Source organism: Oncorhynchus masou, unplaced genomic scaffold (assembly GCF_036934945.1).
Source record: "Oncorhynchus masou masou isolate Uvic2021 unplaced genomic scaffold, UVic_Omas_1.1 unplaced_scaffold_929, whole genome shotgun sequence".
NCBI classification, from domain to species: Eukaryota; Metazoa; Chordata; class Actinopteri; order Salmoniformes; family Salmonidae; genus Oncorhynchus; species Oncorhynchus masou.
Genome location: NW_027015772.1, coordinates 159,582 through 176,094, shown reverse-complemented (window position 1 = coordinate 176,094; position 16,513 = coordinate 159,582). Strand labels below are relative to the sequence as shown.

Here is a 16,513-nt window from a genome sequence, read left to right as displayed (position 1 = left end):
GACCCTATATGGTTAGAGCTTGGGGATAAACTACTCCCAGACCCTACAGGGTTAAAGCTTGGGGATAAACTACTCCTAGATCCTACAGGGTTAGAGCTTGGGGATAAACTACTCCTAGATCCTATATGGTTAGAGCTTGGGGATAAACTACTCCTAGATCCTATATGGTTAGAGCTTGGGGATACACTACTCCTAGACCCTATATGGTTAGAGCTTGGGGATAAACTACTCCTAGACCCTATATGGTTAGAGCTTGGGGATAAACTACTCCCAGACCCTATATGGTTAGAGCTTGGGGATAAACTACTCCCAGACCCTATATGGTTAGAGCTTGGTGATAAACTACTCCTAGACCCTATATGGTTAGAGCTTGGGGATAAACTACTCCCAGACCCTATATGGTTAGAGCTTGGGGATAAACTACTCCCAGACCCTATATGGTTAGAGCTTGGGGATAAACTACTCCTAGACCCTATATGGTTAGAGCTTGGGGATAAACTACTCCCAGACCCTATATGGTTAGAGCTTGGGGATAAACTACTCCCAGACCCTATATGGTTAGAGCTTGGGGATAAACTACTCCCAGACCCTATATGGTTAGAGCTTGGGGATAAACTACTCCTAGACCCTATATGGTTAGAGCTTGGGGATAAACTACTCCCAGACCCTATATGGTTAGAGCTTGGGGATAAACTACTCCTAGACCCTATATGGTTAGAGCTTGGGGATAAACTACTCCCAGACCCTATATGGTTAGAGCTTGGGGATAAACTACTCCCAGACCCTACAGGGTTAAAGCTTGGGGATAAACTACTCCCAGACCCTATATGGTTAGAGCTTGGGGATAAACTACTCCCAGACCCTACAGGGTTAAAGCTTGGGGATAAACTACTCCTAGATCCTACAGGGTTAGAGCTTGGGGATAAACTACTCCTAGATCCTATATGGTTAGAGCTTGGGGATAAACTACTCCTAGATCCTATATGGTTAGAGCTTGGGGATAAACTACTCCCAGACCCTATATGGTTAGAGTTTGGGGATAAACTACTCCCAGACCCTACAGGGTTAAAGCTTGGGGATAAACTACTCCCAGACCCTATATGGTTAGAGCTTGGGGATAAACTACTCCTAGATCCTATATGGTTAGAGCTTGGGGATACACTACTCCTAGACCCTATATGGTTAGAGCTTGGGGATAAACTACTCCTAGACCCTATATGGTTAGAGCTTGGGGATAAACTACTCCCAGACCCTATATGGTTAGAGCTTGGGGATAAACTACTCCCAGACCCTATATGGTTAGAGCTTGGGGATAAACTACTCCCAGACCCTATATGGTTAGAGCTTGGGGATAAACTACTCCCAGACCCTATATGGTTAGAGCTTGGGGATAAACTACTCCTAGACCCTATATGGTTAGAGCTTGGGGATAAACTACTCCCAGACCCTATATGGTTAGAGCTTGGGGATAAACTACTCCCAGACCCTATATGGTTAGAGCTTGGGGATAAACTACTCCCAGACCCTATATGGTTAGAGCTTGGGGATAAACTACTCCCAGACCCTATATGGTTAGAGCTTGGGGATAAACTACTCCTAGACCCTATATGGTTAGAGCTTGGGGATAAACTACTCCCAGACCCTATATGGTTAGTGCTTGGGGATAAACTACTCCCAGACCCTATATGGTTAGAGCTTGGGGATAAACTACTCCCAGACCCTATATGGTTAGAGCTTGGGGATAAACTACTCCCAGACCCTATATGGTTAGAGCTTGGGGATAAACTACTCCCAGACCCTATATGGTTAGAGCTTGGGGATAAACTACTCCCAGACCCTATATGGTTAGAGCTTGGGGATAAACTACTCCCAGACCCTATATAGTTAGAGCTTGGGGATAAACTACTCCTAGACCCTATATGGTTAGTGCTTGGGGATAAACTACTCCCAGACCCTATATGGTTAGAGCTTGGGGATAAACTACTCCTAGACCCTACAGCGTTAGAGCTTGGGGATACACTACTCCCAGACCCTATATGGTTAGAGCTTGGGGATAAACTACTCCCAGACCCTATATGGTTAGAGCTTGGGGATAAACTACTCCCAGACCCTATATGGTTAGAGCTTGGGGATAAACTACTCCCAGACCCTACAGCGTTAGAGCTTGGGGATAAACTGCTCCCAGACCCTATATGGTTAGAGCTTGGGGATAAACTACTCCCAGACCCTATATGGTTAGAGCTTGGGGATAAACTACTCCCAGACCCTATATGGTTAGAGCTTGGGGATAAACTACTCCTAGACCCTATATGGTTAGAGCTTGGGGATAAACTACTCCCAGACCCTATATGGTTAGAGCTTGGGGATAAACTACTCCCAGACCCTATATGGTTAGAGCTTGGGGATAAACTACTCCCAGACCCTATATGGTTAGAGCTTGGGGATAAACTACTCCCAGACCCTATATGGTTAGAGCTTGGGGATAAACTACTCCCAGACCCTACAGGGTTAGAGCTTGGGGATAAACTACTCCCAGACCCTACATGGTTAGAGCTTGGGGATAAACTACTCCTAGACCCTACATGGTTAGAGCTTGGGGATAAACTACTCCCAGACCCTATATGGTTAGAGCTTGGGGATAAACTACTCCCAGACCCTACAGGGTTAAAGCTTGGGGATAAACTACTCCTAGATCCTACAGGGTTAGAGCTTGGGGATAAACTACTCCTAGATCCTATATGGTTAGAGCTTGGGGATAAACTACTCCTAGATCCTATATGGTTAGAGCTTGGGGATACACTACTCCTAGACCCTATATGGTTAGAGCTTGGGGATAAACTACTCCTAGACCCTATATGGTTAGAGCTTGGGGATAAACTACTCCCAGACCCTATATGGTTAGAGCTTGGGGATAAACTACTCACAGACCCTATATGGTTAGAGCTTGGGGATAAACTACTCCTAGACCCTATATGGTTAGAGCTTGGGGATAAACTACTCCCAGACCCTATATGGTTAGAGCTTGGGGATAAACTACTCCCAGACCCTATATGGTTAGAGCTTGGGGATAAACTACTCCCAGACCCTATATGGTTAGAGCTTGGGGATAAACTACTCCCAGACCCTATATGGTTAGAGCTTGGGGATAAACTACTCCCAGACCCTATATGGTTAGAGCTTGGGGATAAACTACTCCCAGACCCTATATGGTTAGAGCTTGGGGATAAACTACTCCTAGACCCTATATGGTTAGAGCTTGGGGATAAACTACTCCCAGACCCTATATGGTTAGTGCTTGGGGATAAACTACTCCCAGACCCTATATGGTTAGAGCTTGGGGATAAACTACTCCCAGACCCTATATGGTTAGAGCTTGGGGATAAACTACTCCCAGACCCTATATGGTTAGAGCTTGGGGATAAACTACTCCCAGACCCTATATGGTTAGAGCTTGGGGATAAACTACTCCCAGACCCTATATGGTTAGAGCTTGGGGATAAACTACTCCCAGACCCTATATGGTTAGAGCTTGGGGATAAACTACTCCCAGACCCTATATGGTTAGAGCTTGGGGATAAACTACTCCCAGACCCTATATAGTTAGAGCTTGGGGATAAACTACTCCTAGACCCTATATGGTTAGTGATTGGGGATAAACTACTCCCAGACCCTATATGGTTAGAGCTTGGGGATAAACTACTCCTAGACCCTACAGCGTTAGAGCTTGGGGATACACTACTCCCAGACCCTATATGGTTAGAGCTTGGGGATAAACTACTCCCAGACCCTATATGGTTAGAGCTTGGGGATAAACTACTCCCAGACCCTATATGGTTAGAGCTTGGGGATAAACTACTCCCAGACCCTACAGCGTTAGAGCTTGGGGATAAACTGCTCCCAGACCCTATATGGTTAGAGCTTGGGGATAAACTACTCCCAGACCCTATATGGTTAGAGCTTGGGGATAAACTACTCCCAGACCCTATATGGTTAGAGCTTGGGGATAAACTACTCCTAGACCCTATATGGTTAGAGCTTGGGGATAAACTACTCCCAGACCCTATATGGTTAGAGCTTGGGGATAAACTACTCCCAGACCCTATATGGTTAGAGCTTGGGGATAAACTACTCCCAGACCCTATATGGTTAGAGCTTGGGGATAAACTACTCCCAGACCCTATATGGTTAGTGCTTGGGGATAAACTACTCCCAGACCCTATATGGTTAGAGCTTGGGGATAAACTACTCCCAGACCCTATATGGTTAGAGCTTGGGGATAAACTACTCCCAGACCCTATATGGTTAGAGCTTGGGGATAAACTACTCCCAGACCCTATATGGTTAGAGCTTGGGGATAAACTACTCCCAGACCCTATATGGTTAGAGCTTGGGGATAAACTACTCCCAGACCCTATATGGTTAGAGCTTGGGGATAAACTACTCCCAGACCCTATATGGTTAGAGCTTGGGGATAAACTACTCCCAGACCCTATATAGTTAGAGCTTGGGGATAAACTACTCCTAGACCCTATATGGTTAGTGATTGGGGATAAACTACTCCCAGACCCTATATGGTTAGAGCTTGGGGATAAACTACTCCTAGACCCTACAGCGTTAGAGCTTGGGGATACACTACTCCCAGACCCTATATGGTTAGAGCTTGGGGATAAACTACTCCCAGACCCTATATGGTTAGAGCTTGGGGATAAACTACTCCCAGACCCTATATGGTTAGAGCTTGGGGATAAACTACTCCCAGACCCTACAGCGTTAGAGCTTGGGGATAAACTGCTCCCAGACCCTATATGGTTAGAGCTTGGGGATAAACTACTCCCAGACCCTATATGGTTAGAGCTTGGGGATAAACTACTCCCAGACCCTATATGGTTAGAGCTTGGGGATAAACTACTCCTAGACCCTATATGGTTAGAGCTTGGGGATAAACTACTCCCAGACCCTATATGGTTAGAGCTTGGGGATAAACTACTCCCAGACCCTATATGGTTAGAGCTTGGGGATAAACTACTCCCAGACCCTATATGGTTAGAGCTTGGGGATAAACTACTCCCAGACCCTATATGGTTAGAGCTTGGGGATAAACTACTCCTAGACCCTATATGGTTAGAGCTTGGGGATAAACTACTCCCAGACCCTATATGGTTAGTGCTTGGGGATAAACTACTCCCAGACCCTATATGGTTAGAGCTTGGGGATAAACTACTCCCAGACCCTATATGGTTAGAGCTTGGGGATAAACTACTCCCAGACCCTATATGGTTAGAGCTTGGGGATAAACTACTCCCAGACCCTATATGGTTAGAGCTTGGGGATAAACTACTCCCAGACCCTATATGGTTAGAGCTTGGGGATAAACTACTCCCAGACCCTATATGGTTAGAGCTTGGGGATAAACTACTCCCAGACCCTATATGGTTAGAGCTTGGGGATAAACTACTCCCAGACCCTATATAGTTAGAGCTTGGGGATAAACTACTCCTAGACCCTATATGGTTAGTGCTTGGGGATAAACTACTCCCAGACCCTATATGGTTAGAGCTTGGGGATAAACTACTCCTAGACCCTACAGCGTTAGAGCTTGGGGATACACTACTCCCAGACCCTATATGGTTAGAGCTTGGGGATAAACTACTCCCAGACCCTATATGGTTAGAGCTTGGGGATAAACTACTCCCAGACCCTATATGGTTAGACCTTGGGGATAAACTACTCCCAGACCCTACAGCGTTAGAGTTTGGGGATAAACTGCTCCCAGACCCTATATGGTTAGAGCTTGGGGATAAACTACTCCCAGACCCTATATGGTTAGAGCTTGGGGATAAACTACTCCCAGACCCTATATGGTTAGAGCTTGGGGATAAACTACTCCTAGACCCTATATGGTTAGAGCTTGGGGATAAACTACTCCCAGACCCTATATGGTTAGAGCTTGGGGATAAACTACTCCCAGACCCTATATGGTTAGAGCTTGGGGATAAACTACTCCCAGACCCTATATGGTTAGAGCTTGGGGATAAACTACAACCAGACCCTATATGGTTAGAGCTTGGGGATAAACTACTCCCAGACCCTATATGGTTAGAGCTTGGGGATAAACTACTCCCAGACCCTACAGGGTTAGAGCTTGGGGATAAACTACTCCCAGACCCTACATGGTTAGAGCTTGGGGATAAACTACTCCTAGACCCTACATGGTTAGAGCTTGGGGATAAACTACTCCCAGACCCTATATGGTTAGAGCTTGGGGATAAACTACTCCCAGACCCTACAGGGTTAAAGCTTGGGGATAAACTACTCCTAGATCCTACAGGGTTAGAGCTTGGGGATAAACTACTCCTAGATCCTATATGGTTAGAGCTTGGGGATAAACTACTCCTAGATCCTATATGGTTAGAGCTTGGGGATACACTACTCCTAGACCCTATATGGTTAGAGCTTGGGGATAAACTACTCCTAGACCCTATATGGTTAGAGCTTGGGGATAAACTACTCCCAGACCCTATATGGTTAGAGCTTGGGGATAAACTACTCCCAGACCCTATATGGTTAGAGCTTGGGGATAAACTACTCCTAGACCCTATATGGTTAGAGCTTGGGGATAAACTACTCCCAGACCCTATATGGTTAGAGCTTGGGGATAAACTACTCCCAGACCCTATATGGTTAGAGCTTGGGGATAAACTACTCCCAGACCCTATATGGTTAGAGCTTGGGGATAAACTACTCCCAGACCCTATATGGTTAGAGCTTGGGGATAAACTACTCCCAGACCCTATATGGTTAGAGCTTGGGGATAAACTACTCCCAGACCCTATATGGTTAGAGCTTGGGGATAAACTACTCCTAGACCCTATATGGTTAGAGCTTGGGGATAAACTACTCCCAGACCCTATATGGTTAGTGCTTGGGGATAAACTACTCCCAGACCCTATATGGTTAGAGCTTGGGGATAAACTACTCCCAGACCCTATATGGTTAGAGCTTGGGGATAAACTACTCCCAGACCCTATATGGTTAGAGCTTGGGGATAAACTACTCCCAGACCCAGATGGTTAGAGCTTGGGGATAAACTACTCCCAGACCCTATATAGTTAGAGCTTGGGGATAAACTACTCCTAGACCCTATATGGTTAGTGCTTGGGGATAAACTACTCCCAGACCCTATATGGTTAGAGCTTGGGGATAAACTACTCCTAGACCCTACAGCGTTAGAGCTTGGGGATACACTACTCCCAGACCCTATATGGTTAGAGCTTGGGGATAAACTACTCCCAGACCCTATATGGTTAGAGCTTGGGGATAAACTACTCCCAGACCCTATATGGTTAGAGCTTGGGGATAAACTACTCCCAGACCCTACAGCGTTAGAGCTTGGGGATAAACTGCTCCCAGACCCTATATGGTTAGAGCTTGGGGATAAACTACTCCCAGACCCTATATGGTTAGAGCTTGGGGATAAACTACTCCCAGACCCTATATGGTTAGAGCTTGGGGATAAACTACTCCTAGACCCTATATGGTTAGAGCTTGGGGATAAACTACTCCCAGACCCTATATGGTTAGAGCTTGGGGATAAACTACTCCCAGACCCTATATGGTTAGAGCTTGGGGATAAACTACTCCCAGACCCTATATGGTTAGAGCTTGGGGATAAACTACAACCAGACCCTACATGGTTAGAGCTTGGGGATAAACTACTCCCAGACCCTACAGGGTTAGAGCTTGGGGATAAACTACTCCCAGACCCTACATGGTTAGAGCTTGGGGATAAACTACTCCCAGACCCTACAGGGTTAGAGCTTGGGGATAAACTACTCCCAGACCCTATATGGTTAGAGCTTGGGGATAAACTACTCCCAGACCCTACAGGGTTAGAGCTTGGGGATAAACTACTCCCAGACCCTATATGGTTAGAGCTTGGGGATAAACTACTCCCAGACCCTATATGGTTAGAGCTTGGGGATAAACTACTCCCAGACCCTATATGGTTAGAGCTTGGGGATAAACTACAACCAGACCCTATATGGTTAGAGCTTGGGGATAAACTACTCCCAGACCCTATATGGTTAGAGCTTGGGGATAAACTACTCCCAGACCCTACAGGGTTAGAGCTTGGGGATAAACTACTCCCAGACCCTACATGGTTAGAGCTTGGGGATAAACTACTCCTAGACCCTACATGGTTAGAGCTTGGGGATAAACTACTCCCAGACCCTATATGGTTAGAGCTTGGGGATAAACTACTCCCAGACCCTACAGGGTTAAAGCTTGGGGATAAACTACTCCTAGATCCTACAGGGTTAGAGCTTGGGGATAAACTACTCCTAGATCCTATATGGTTAGAGCTTGGGGATAAACTACTCCTAGATCCTATATGGTTAGAGCTTGGGGATACACTACTCCTAGACCCTATATGGTTAGAGCTTGGGGATAAACTACTCCTAGACCCTATATGGTTAGAGCTTGGGGATAAACTACTCCCAGACCCTATATGGTTAGAGCTTGGGGATAAACTACTCCCAGACCCTATATGGTTAGAGCTTGGGGATAAACTACTCCTAGACCCTATATGGTTAGAGCTTGGGGATAAACTACTCCCAGACCCTATATGGTTAGAGCTTGGGGATAAACTACTCCCAGACCCTATATGGTTAGAGCTTGGGGATAAACTACTCCCAGACCCTATATGGTTAGAGCTTGGGGATAAACTACTCCCAGACCCTATATGGTTAGAGCTTGGGGATAAACTACTCCCAGACCCTATATGGTTAGAGCTTGGGGATAAACTACTCCCAGACCCTATATGGTTAGAGCTTGGGGATAAACTACTCCTAGACCCTATATGGTTAGAGCTTGGGGATAAACTACTCCCAGACCCTATATGGTTAGTGCTTGGGGATAAACTACTCCCAGACCCTATATGGTTAGAGCTTGGGGATAAACTACTCCCAGACCCTATATGGTTAGAGCTTGGGGATAAACTACTCCCAGACCCTATATGGTTAGAGCTTGGGGATAAACTACTCCCAGACCCTATATGGTTAGAGCTTGGGGATAAACTACTCCCAGACCCTATATAGTTAGAGCTTGGGGATAAACTACTCCTAGACCCTATATGGTTAGTGCTTGGGGATAAACTACTCCCAGACCCTATATGGTTAGAGCTTGGGGATAAACTACTCCTAGACCCTACAGCGTTAGAGCTTGGGGATACACTACTCCCAGACCCTATATGGTTAGAGCTTGGGGATAAACTACTCCCAGACCCTATATGGTTAGAGCTTGGGGATAAACTACTCCCAGACCCTATATGGTTAGAGCTTGGGGATAAACTACTCCCAGACCCTACAGCGTTAGAGCTTGGGGATAAACTGCTCCCAGACCCTATATGGTTAGAGCTTGGGGATAAACTACTCCCAGACCCTATATGGTTAGAGCTTGGGGATAAACTACTCCCAGACCCTATATGGTTAGAGCTTGGGGATAAACTACTCCTAGACCCTATATGGTTAGAGCTTGGGGATAAACTACTCCCAGACCCTATATGGTTAGAGCTTGGGGATAAACTACTCCCAGACCCTATATGGTTAGAGCTTGGGGATAAACTACTCCCAGACCCTATATGGTTAGAGCTTGGGGATAAACTACAACCAGACCCTACATGGTTAGAGCTTGGGGATAAACTACTCCCAGACCCTACAGGGTTAGAGCTTGGGGATAAACTACTCCCAGACCCTACATGGTTAGAGCTTGGGGATAAACTACTCCCAGACCCTACAGGGTTAGAGCTTGGGGATAAACTACTCCCAGACCCTATATGGTTAGAGCTTGGGGATAAACTACTCCCAGACCCTACAGGGTTAGAGCTTGGGGATAAACTACTCCCAGACCCTATATGGTTAGAGCTTGGGGATAAACTACTCCCAGACCCTATATGGTTAGAGCTTGGGGATAAACTACTCCTAGACCCTATATGGTTAGAGCTTGGGGATAAACTACTCCTAGACCCTATATGGTTAAAGCTTGGGGATAAACTACTCCTAGACCCTATATGGTTAGAGCTTGGGGATAAACTACTCCTAGACCGTATATGGTTAGAGCTTGGGGATAAACTACTCCCAGACCCTATATGGTTAGAGCTTGGGGATAAACTACTCCCAGACCCTACAGGGTTAGAGCTTGGGGATAAACTACTCCCAGACCCTACATGGTTAGAGCTTGGGGATAAACTACTCCTAGACCCTACATGGTTAGAGCTTGGGGATAAACTACTCCCCGACCCTATATGGTTAGAGCTTGGGGATAAACTACTCCCAGACCCTATATGGTTAGAGCTTGGGGATAAACTACTCCCAGACCCTACATGGTTAGAGCTTGGGGATAAACTACTCCCAGACCCTACAGGGTTAGAGCTTGGGGATAAACTACTCCCAGACCCTACAGCGTTAGAGCTTGGGGATAAACTGCTCCCAGACCCTATATGGTTAGAGCTTGGGGATAAACTAGGACTCCCAGACCCTACAGGGTTAGAGTTTGGGGATAAACTACTCCTAGACACTATATGGTTAGAGCTTGGGGATAAACTACTCCTAGACCCTATATGGTTAAAGCTTGGGGATAAACTACTCCTAGACCCTATATGTTTAGAGCTTGGGGATAAACTACTCCTAGACCCTATATGGTTAGAGCTTGGGGATAAACTACTCCCAGACCCTATATGGTTAGAGCTTGGGGATAAACTACTCCCAGACCCTACAGGGTTAGAGCTTGGGGATAAACTACTCCCAGACCCTATATGGTTAGAGCTTGGGGATAAACTACTCCTAGACCCTACAGGGTTAGAGCTTGGGGATACACTACTCCTAGACCCTATATGGTTAGAGCTTGGGGATAAACTACTCCCAGACCCTACAGCGTTAGAGCTTGGGGATAAACTACTCCTAGACCTTATATGGTTAGAGCTTGGGGATAAACTACTCCTAGACCCTACAGTGTTAGAGCTTGGGGATAAACTACTCCTAGACCTTATATGGTTAGAGCTTGGGGATAAACTACTCCTAGACCCTACAGGGTTAGAGCTTGGGGATAAACTACTCCTAGACCCTATATGGTTAGAGCTTGGGTATAAACTACTCCTAGACCCTATATGGTTAGAGCTTGGGGATAAACTAGGACTCCCAGACCCTACAGGGCTAGAAATCACTCAAATGTCCGTAAATTACCTTTTAAGGATTCTGGTAGTTATAGTGACCAAACTGGATCCACCTTGCTTTCCTTGGGGAGGTTTCTGTGTTTTGCCACTCTGAAAGGAGGGTCTTTGTGTCTGACTGAAAGCATCTTTGTGTGTGTGTTTCCCTGTTGGTGGGAAAGTGGTGGGAGTCTCACAGGTCAAGCATTCAGGTAGGGAGTAGTATTTCCTTATTGTGGAACAAAAAAAAACACAAACACCTGAGAGTGTTGGGTACATGTTAGTTTGACCTCTGACCTTTCCATACAACTTCTTCCCACAGGTAATTCTAAGTCAGTATTAAGAGAATGTTGTTGTGACAGCAATATGAGGACGATATGATACGGACAATGCCTTTAGCACAACAATACCTTTCGGACTACCCTCTAAAGAAGATAAGTCCTTTGTGAAACTGTCTTTCCAAGCAACAGTGTGTGTTACTCAGTAAAATGTTCCATCTTAGCTTGAGTCTTTACAAAAGGCTGTTACCTCTTCACAGAGAGCCACACAAGCCGTAGAGGGATTTGCAGAGCTTTACTGGAACACATGTAAAGTGGTTTCAGAAGTAGCTTGTTGACACTGATCCAATAGAGCTGGTACATCCTGCTCTCAGCACAGGAGATCCTGTCTGACGAGCATGGAGCAATGGCGAGGGCTGGGATTGACAGCATGGGAATCGATATATCTGACACACAGATCAGTGTATTGTATATGGGACAGACAAGGAATCAGACTTTCAAAGAGTACAACATTATATATTAAAAAACGTCTATAGGCAGGGACGGCAGGTAGCCTAGTGGTTAGAGTGTAGGGGCGGCAGGTAGCCTAGTGGTTAGAGTGTAGGGGCGGCAGGTAGCCTAGTGGTTAGAGTGTAGGGGCGGCAGGTAGCCTAGTGGTTAGAGTGTAGGGGCGGCAGGTAGCCTAGTCGAAAAGGATTGCTCGCAAAGATATGTAGTAACAAACGGTATGACAATCTCCAGAGCTTTCTTAGCAATAACAGGGTACGTTACCATTTGTTGACACCAAAACGTTGAAAGCGTTGTTGTTCTGAAGAGTTGCTGTTGAACCTGGCTCTGCTGAATTTCAATGATTTCATCAAGGTATTCATCATTGACATCTGTTGTCTCAACACTAAACGTGAACGGCTGTCTCACCCATGCTGGATATGACTCTCTTGTAGGGAAGTATCCGTCGAGAGACTTTGCAAGCTCATCTAAGTGCGTGGCAATTGCTTGCTTCAGTTCTGCGGTTACAGAAATGTCTCCGATTCCAGATACATCTTCGATCTTACTTACACAGTCGTCCAGCAGGGGAAAGTTTGCAAAGTTATTTTTCTTTGTTCGTCGTTTCCATAACGGTAGCTTTTTTTGAAAAGCCTTCAGGTTTTCCTCCGCTTCGATGATGTTGACTCCACCGCCCTGCATCTTTTGATTGAGATGATTGAGAGCTGCGAAGATATCAGCCATGTACGCTAAAATGAGAATGAACTCAGAACATTTTAAGCAATCTGCATGACAATGTTGGTGCTCTTGCAAAAGCAGGGCTAATTCCACACACGGCAAAAACACGATTCAGCACCTGTCGCCGGGATAACCACAGAACATTAGAATGGTACAAAGTACCTCGAATTCAGAGCCCATTTCTTTACACAGCTCACTGAAGATGCGATGCCGCTGAGCACTAGTTCGCACATAGTTCACGCATTCCACTACAATTTGTAATACTTCTGCCAGTTTTGGAGGCAAGGTTTTTGATGCCAACGCATGCCTGTGCAGAATACAATGCGTAACAATGATGTGTGGTGCATCGGCTTTCACTAGCGCACCAAAACCAGACTTTCTTCCCAGCATGACTGGAGCTCCGTCCGAACAAACTGCAGAAAACATATCCCACGAAAGATTGTTGTCTTTGAAGAAGTCATCCACAAGTTTCTTCACATCGGCTGCCTTAGTTGTTGTTCTAAGAGGCTTACAAAATAAAAAATCTTCCTTTATCATGTCGTCTTTCACATAGCGCACGAATACAGCAAGCTGGCTTAGATTGGAAACGTCTGTGGTCTCGTCGAGTTGAAGGCTGAATTTTGCCGGGCTTGAAATCAGATCTGCAACTACTTGAGCCAAGATGTCTTTGCTCATGTCCTCTATTCTGTCGCTGATGGTGTCATTTGAAAGAGGAATTTGGGATAACTTAACTTCAGCCTCTTTTCCCAGCATGATATTCGCCATCTTCAACACAGCTGATTGTATCAGTGTTTCACCAATGATGTGTGGTTTGCCCTGCTTTGCGATCAGGTAAGCAACTCCGTACGATGCTGTGAGGATCAGTTTGTTGATGGGTACAAAGCCGAGAACAGGCAGAGTAGCCTTTTCATCGAATCTGGCTCTCATCACCTTGAATTCAGCGAGCGTTGTGTTCTTGTATTTTCCATCTCCATGCAGCTTAAGGAAGTGTTCTCTTAGTTTTGCCGGTGCGAGACTAGAATTGCTCAACTTGGCATTGCAAATCATGCTGTTAGGACACTGACTCCCATCACGTTCCGTTATACGTGTGAATCCATATTGTACATATTCGTCCGACCACTTTCTTTTTTTGCTCGACATAGTAAGTATGAAGGGATTAAAATATTAAGAAAGAAATCACAAGACGTACCATCACGACAGTCACAAGTCGACGACTGAGCGCACCAGATTCCCTGCAGCACAGATAGGCCAAGCGATGTAGCGTGATCACCTGCAGCCAATGATGGCCAAGCGGAGCGTGTCATCACGAATCATATGAATCGGATGTGTGTCTTGACCTCCGCCGAACCCCTGAGACTGACTCACCGAACCCCTGGGGTTCGATTGTACCCAGGTTAAGAACCACTGGGTTAGAGTGTAGGGGCAGCAGGTAGCCTCATGGTTAGAGTGTAGGGGCGGCAGGTAGCCTAGTGGTTAGAGTGTAGGGGCGGCAGGTAGCCTAGTGGTTAGAGTGTAGGGGCGGCAGGTAGCCTAGTGGTTAGAGCGTTGGACTAGTAACCGAAAGGTTGCAAGATTGAATCCCCGAGCTGACAAAGTAAAAATCTGTCTTTCTGCCCCGGAACAAGGCAGTTAACCCACTGTTCCTAGGCCATCATTGAAAATAAGAATTTGTTCTTAACGGACTTGCCTAGTAAAATAAAACAGGCAAGGCAGGGACATAAATGGTAGTTTTAAAAGGGATTGATTAGAAAAACAACAAATGTGAAATACAGCCGTTGTCTGTTTTTTTGTCTAAGTACGATTACAAGCCAAATCCCTTATCTGGATTTAAAATGGTTGACATCTGCTCCAGAACTATTTTCCCACCCACTAGCAGCAAGCAGCAGTTGTCCTAATATACAGCCAGGACAGGGCCTTGTTTTTAACCAGCTGTTGTCATGTTACAGGCTGGAAGTATAACGTTCAGGAATGACCTAGCAGTACATAGCTTGTTGTGGTCTAGTAGCAACACTCCCAGCACAAGAACATACTGTATATTGCAAGCCCGGAGACAGTGGTTCGAATCCTGCATCCTCCCTTCCTACTGTTCCTAGCTGTTCTCTAGCTCCCCCTTTGATTTGGGATGTGTGTACAGTTTAAAAAATACTGAAAGATTAGTGGAACTTTATTCACCCAGCAGTATGTTGTCTTGTTTCAGGCTGTGTGTTCAAGGGCCAGGAGTTACCCATTATATTGTCCTGTTCCAGGCTGTGTGTACAAGGGCCAGGAGTTACCCATTATATTGTCCTGTTCCAGGCTGTGTGTACAAGGGCCAGGAGTTACCCATTATATTGTCCTGTTCCAGGCTGTGTGTACAAGGGCCAGGAGTTACCCATTATATTGTCCTGTTCCAGGCCGTGTGTACAAGGGCCAGGAGTTACCCATTATATTGTCCTGTTCCAGGCTGTGTGTACAAGGGCCAGGAGTGCAGGCTGGTGATCCACTACGAGCAGGGCTTCTCTGTCCTGGCTGAGCAGAAGGGGGAGGACCAGGTGGACCAGGGGAACCAGAACCAAGCCAAACCTCTCCTCTGCTACCCCTTCGAACGCCTCAAGATGTCCTCCGACGATGGGGTCAGGATGCTCTTCCTGGATTTCAGTGGAAAAGAGGGTGAAATTGTAAGTGTGTTTTTTTTTAACAAGAAGCAAGTCCTCCTCCTCTTGCAATTCCACACTACAGTAGATCCACCATGTGACCTTTCCCCTACATTAACCTGGTTATCATTCACCTATCGGGACCATTGTTTCTACTAGGGACAGGATCACTCTTAACAACCGTCTCTGTTAGTTGATGACTGTACATGAGACCGTATTTCAAGGAGGATAAAAACACCCAGTTGACTCATATTTCATTGCAGTTTCTCTTCTGCTCTACTTAGCCACGGTTAAATGAACACAAACAAGTAAAGATGGAAAAGTTTCCACAGAATCCCCTATACGTTAAACAGGAAATGAGTCATACATGGGCATACTGAAACACTGTCCTGCAAGTCCCTCTGCTGTTTATGAAAATAACTCTGTTTAGATGTGTTCTACTCTCAGAACACTACAATTGTAATAGAAAATAACGAATGGAACTCACCATTAGAACTAATGGAACTGTAATATAATGGAACTCACCATTAGATCTTATGGAACTGTAATATAATAGAACTAATGGAACTCACCATTAGAACTCATGGAACTGTAATATAATAGAACTCACCATTAGATCTCATGAAACGGTAATATAATAGAACTAATGGAACTCACCATTAGAACTAATGGAACTGTAATATAATAGAACTCACCATTATAACTAATGGAACTGTAATATAATAGAACTAATGAAACTCACCATTAGAACTAATGGAACTCACCATTAGAACTCATGGAACTGTAATATAATGGAACTCACCATTAGATCTCATGGAACTGTAATATAAAAGAACTCACCATTAGATCTCATGAAACTGTAATATAATAGAACTAATAGAACTCACCATTATATCTCATGAAACTGTAATATAATAGAACTAATGGAACTCACCATTAGATCTCATGAAACTGTAATATAATAGAACTAATGGAACTCACCATTAGATATCATGGAACTGTAATATAATGGAACTCACCATTAGATCTCATGGAACTGTAATATAATAGAACTCACCATTAGATCTCATGAAACTGTAATATAATAGAACTCACCATTAGATCTCATGAAACTGTAATATAATAGAACTAATGGAACTCACCATTAGATCTCATGAAACTGTAATATAATAGAA

General features: G+C 45.2%; 1 protein-coding gene across 3 annotated transcripts in view; it reads left to right on the top strand.

Annotated features, from left to right (window-relative positions):
• Positions 1-16,513, top strand: part of LOC135538188 (beta-1-syntrophin-like) — a 108,432-nt gene that overhangs the window by 66,404 nt on the left and 25,515 nt on the right. For 2 of the 3 annotated variants that reach the window (XM_064964153.1, XM_064964152.1), the window contains exon 6: positions 15,148-15,362. In XM_064964153.1, the coding sequence (XP_064820225.1) occupies positions 15,148-15,362 (215 nt within the window). Of the gene's footprint in view, positions 1-14,951; positions 15,363-16,513 lie in introns of those variants that run through there. The other variant, XM_064964154.1, reaches the window with a different exon arrangement.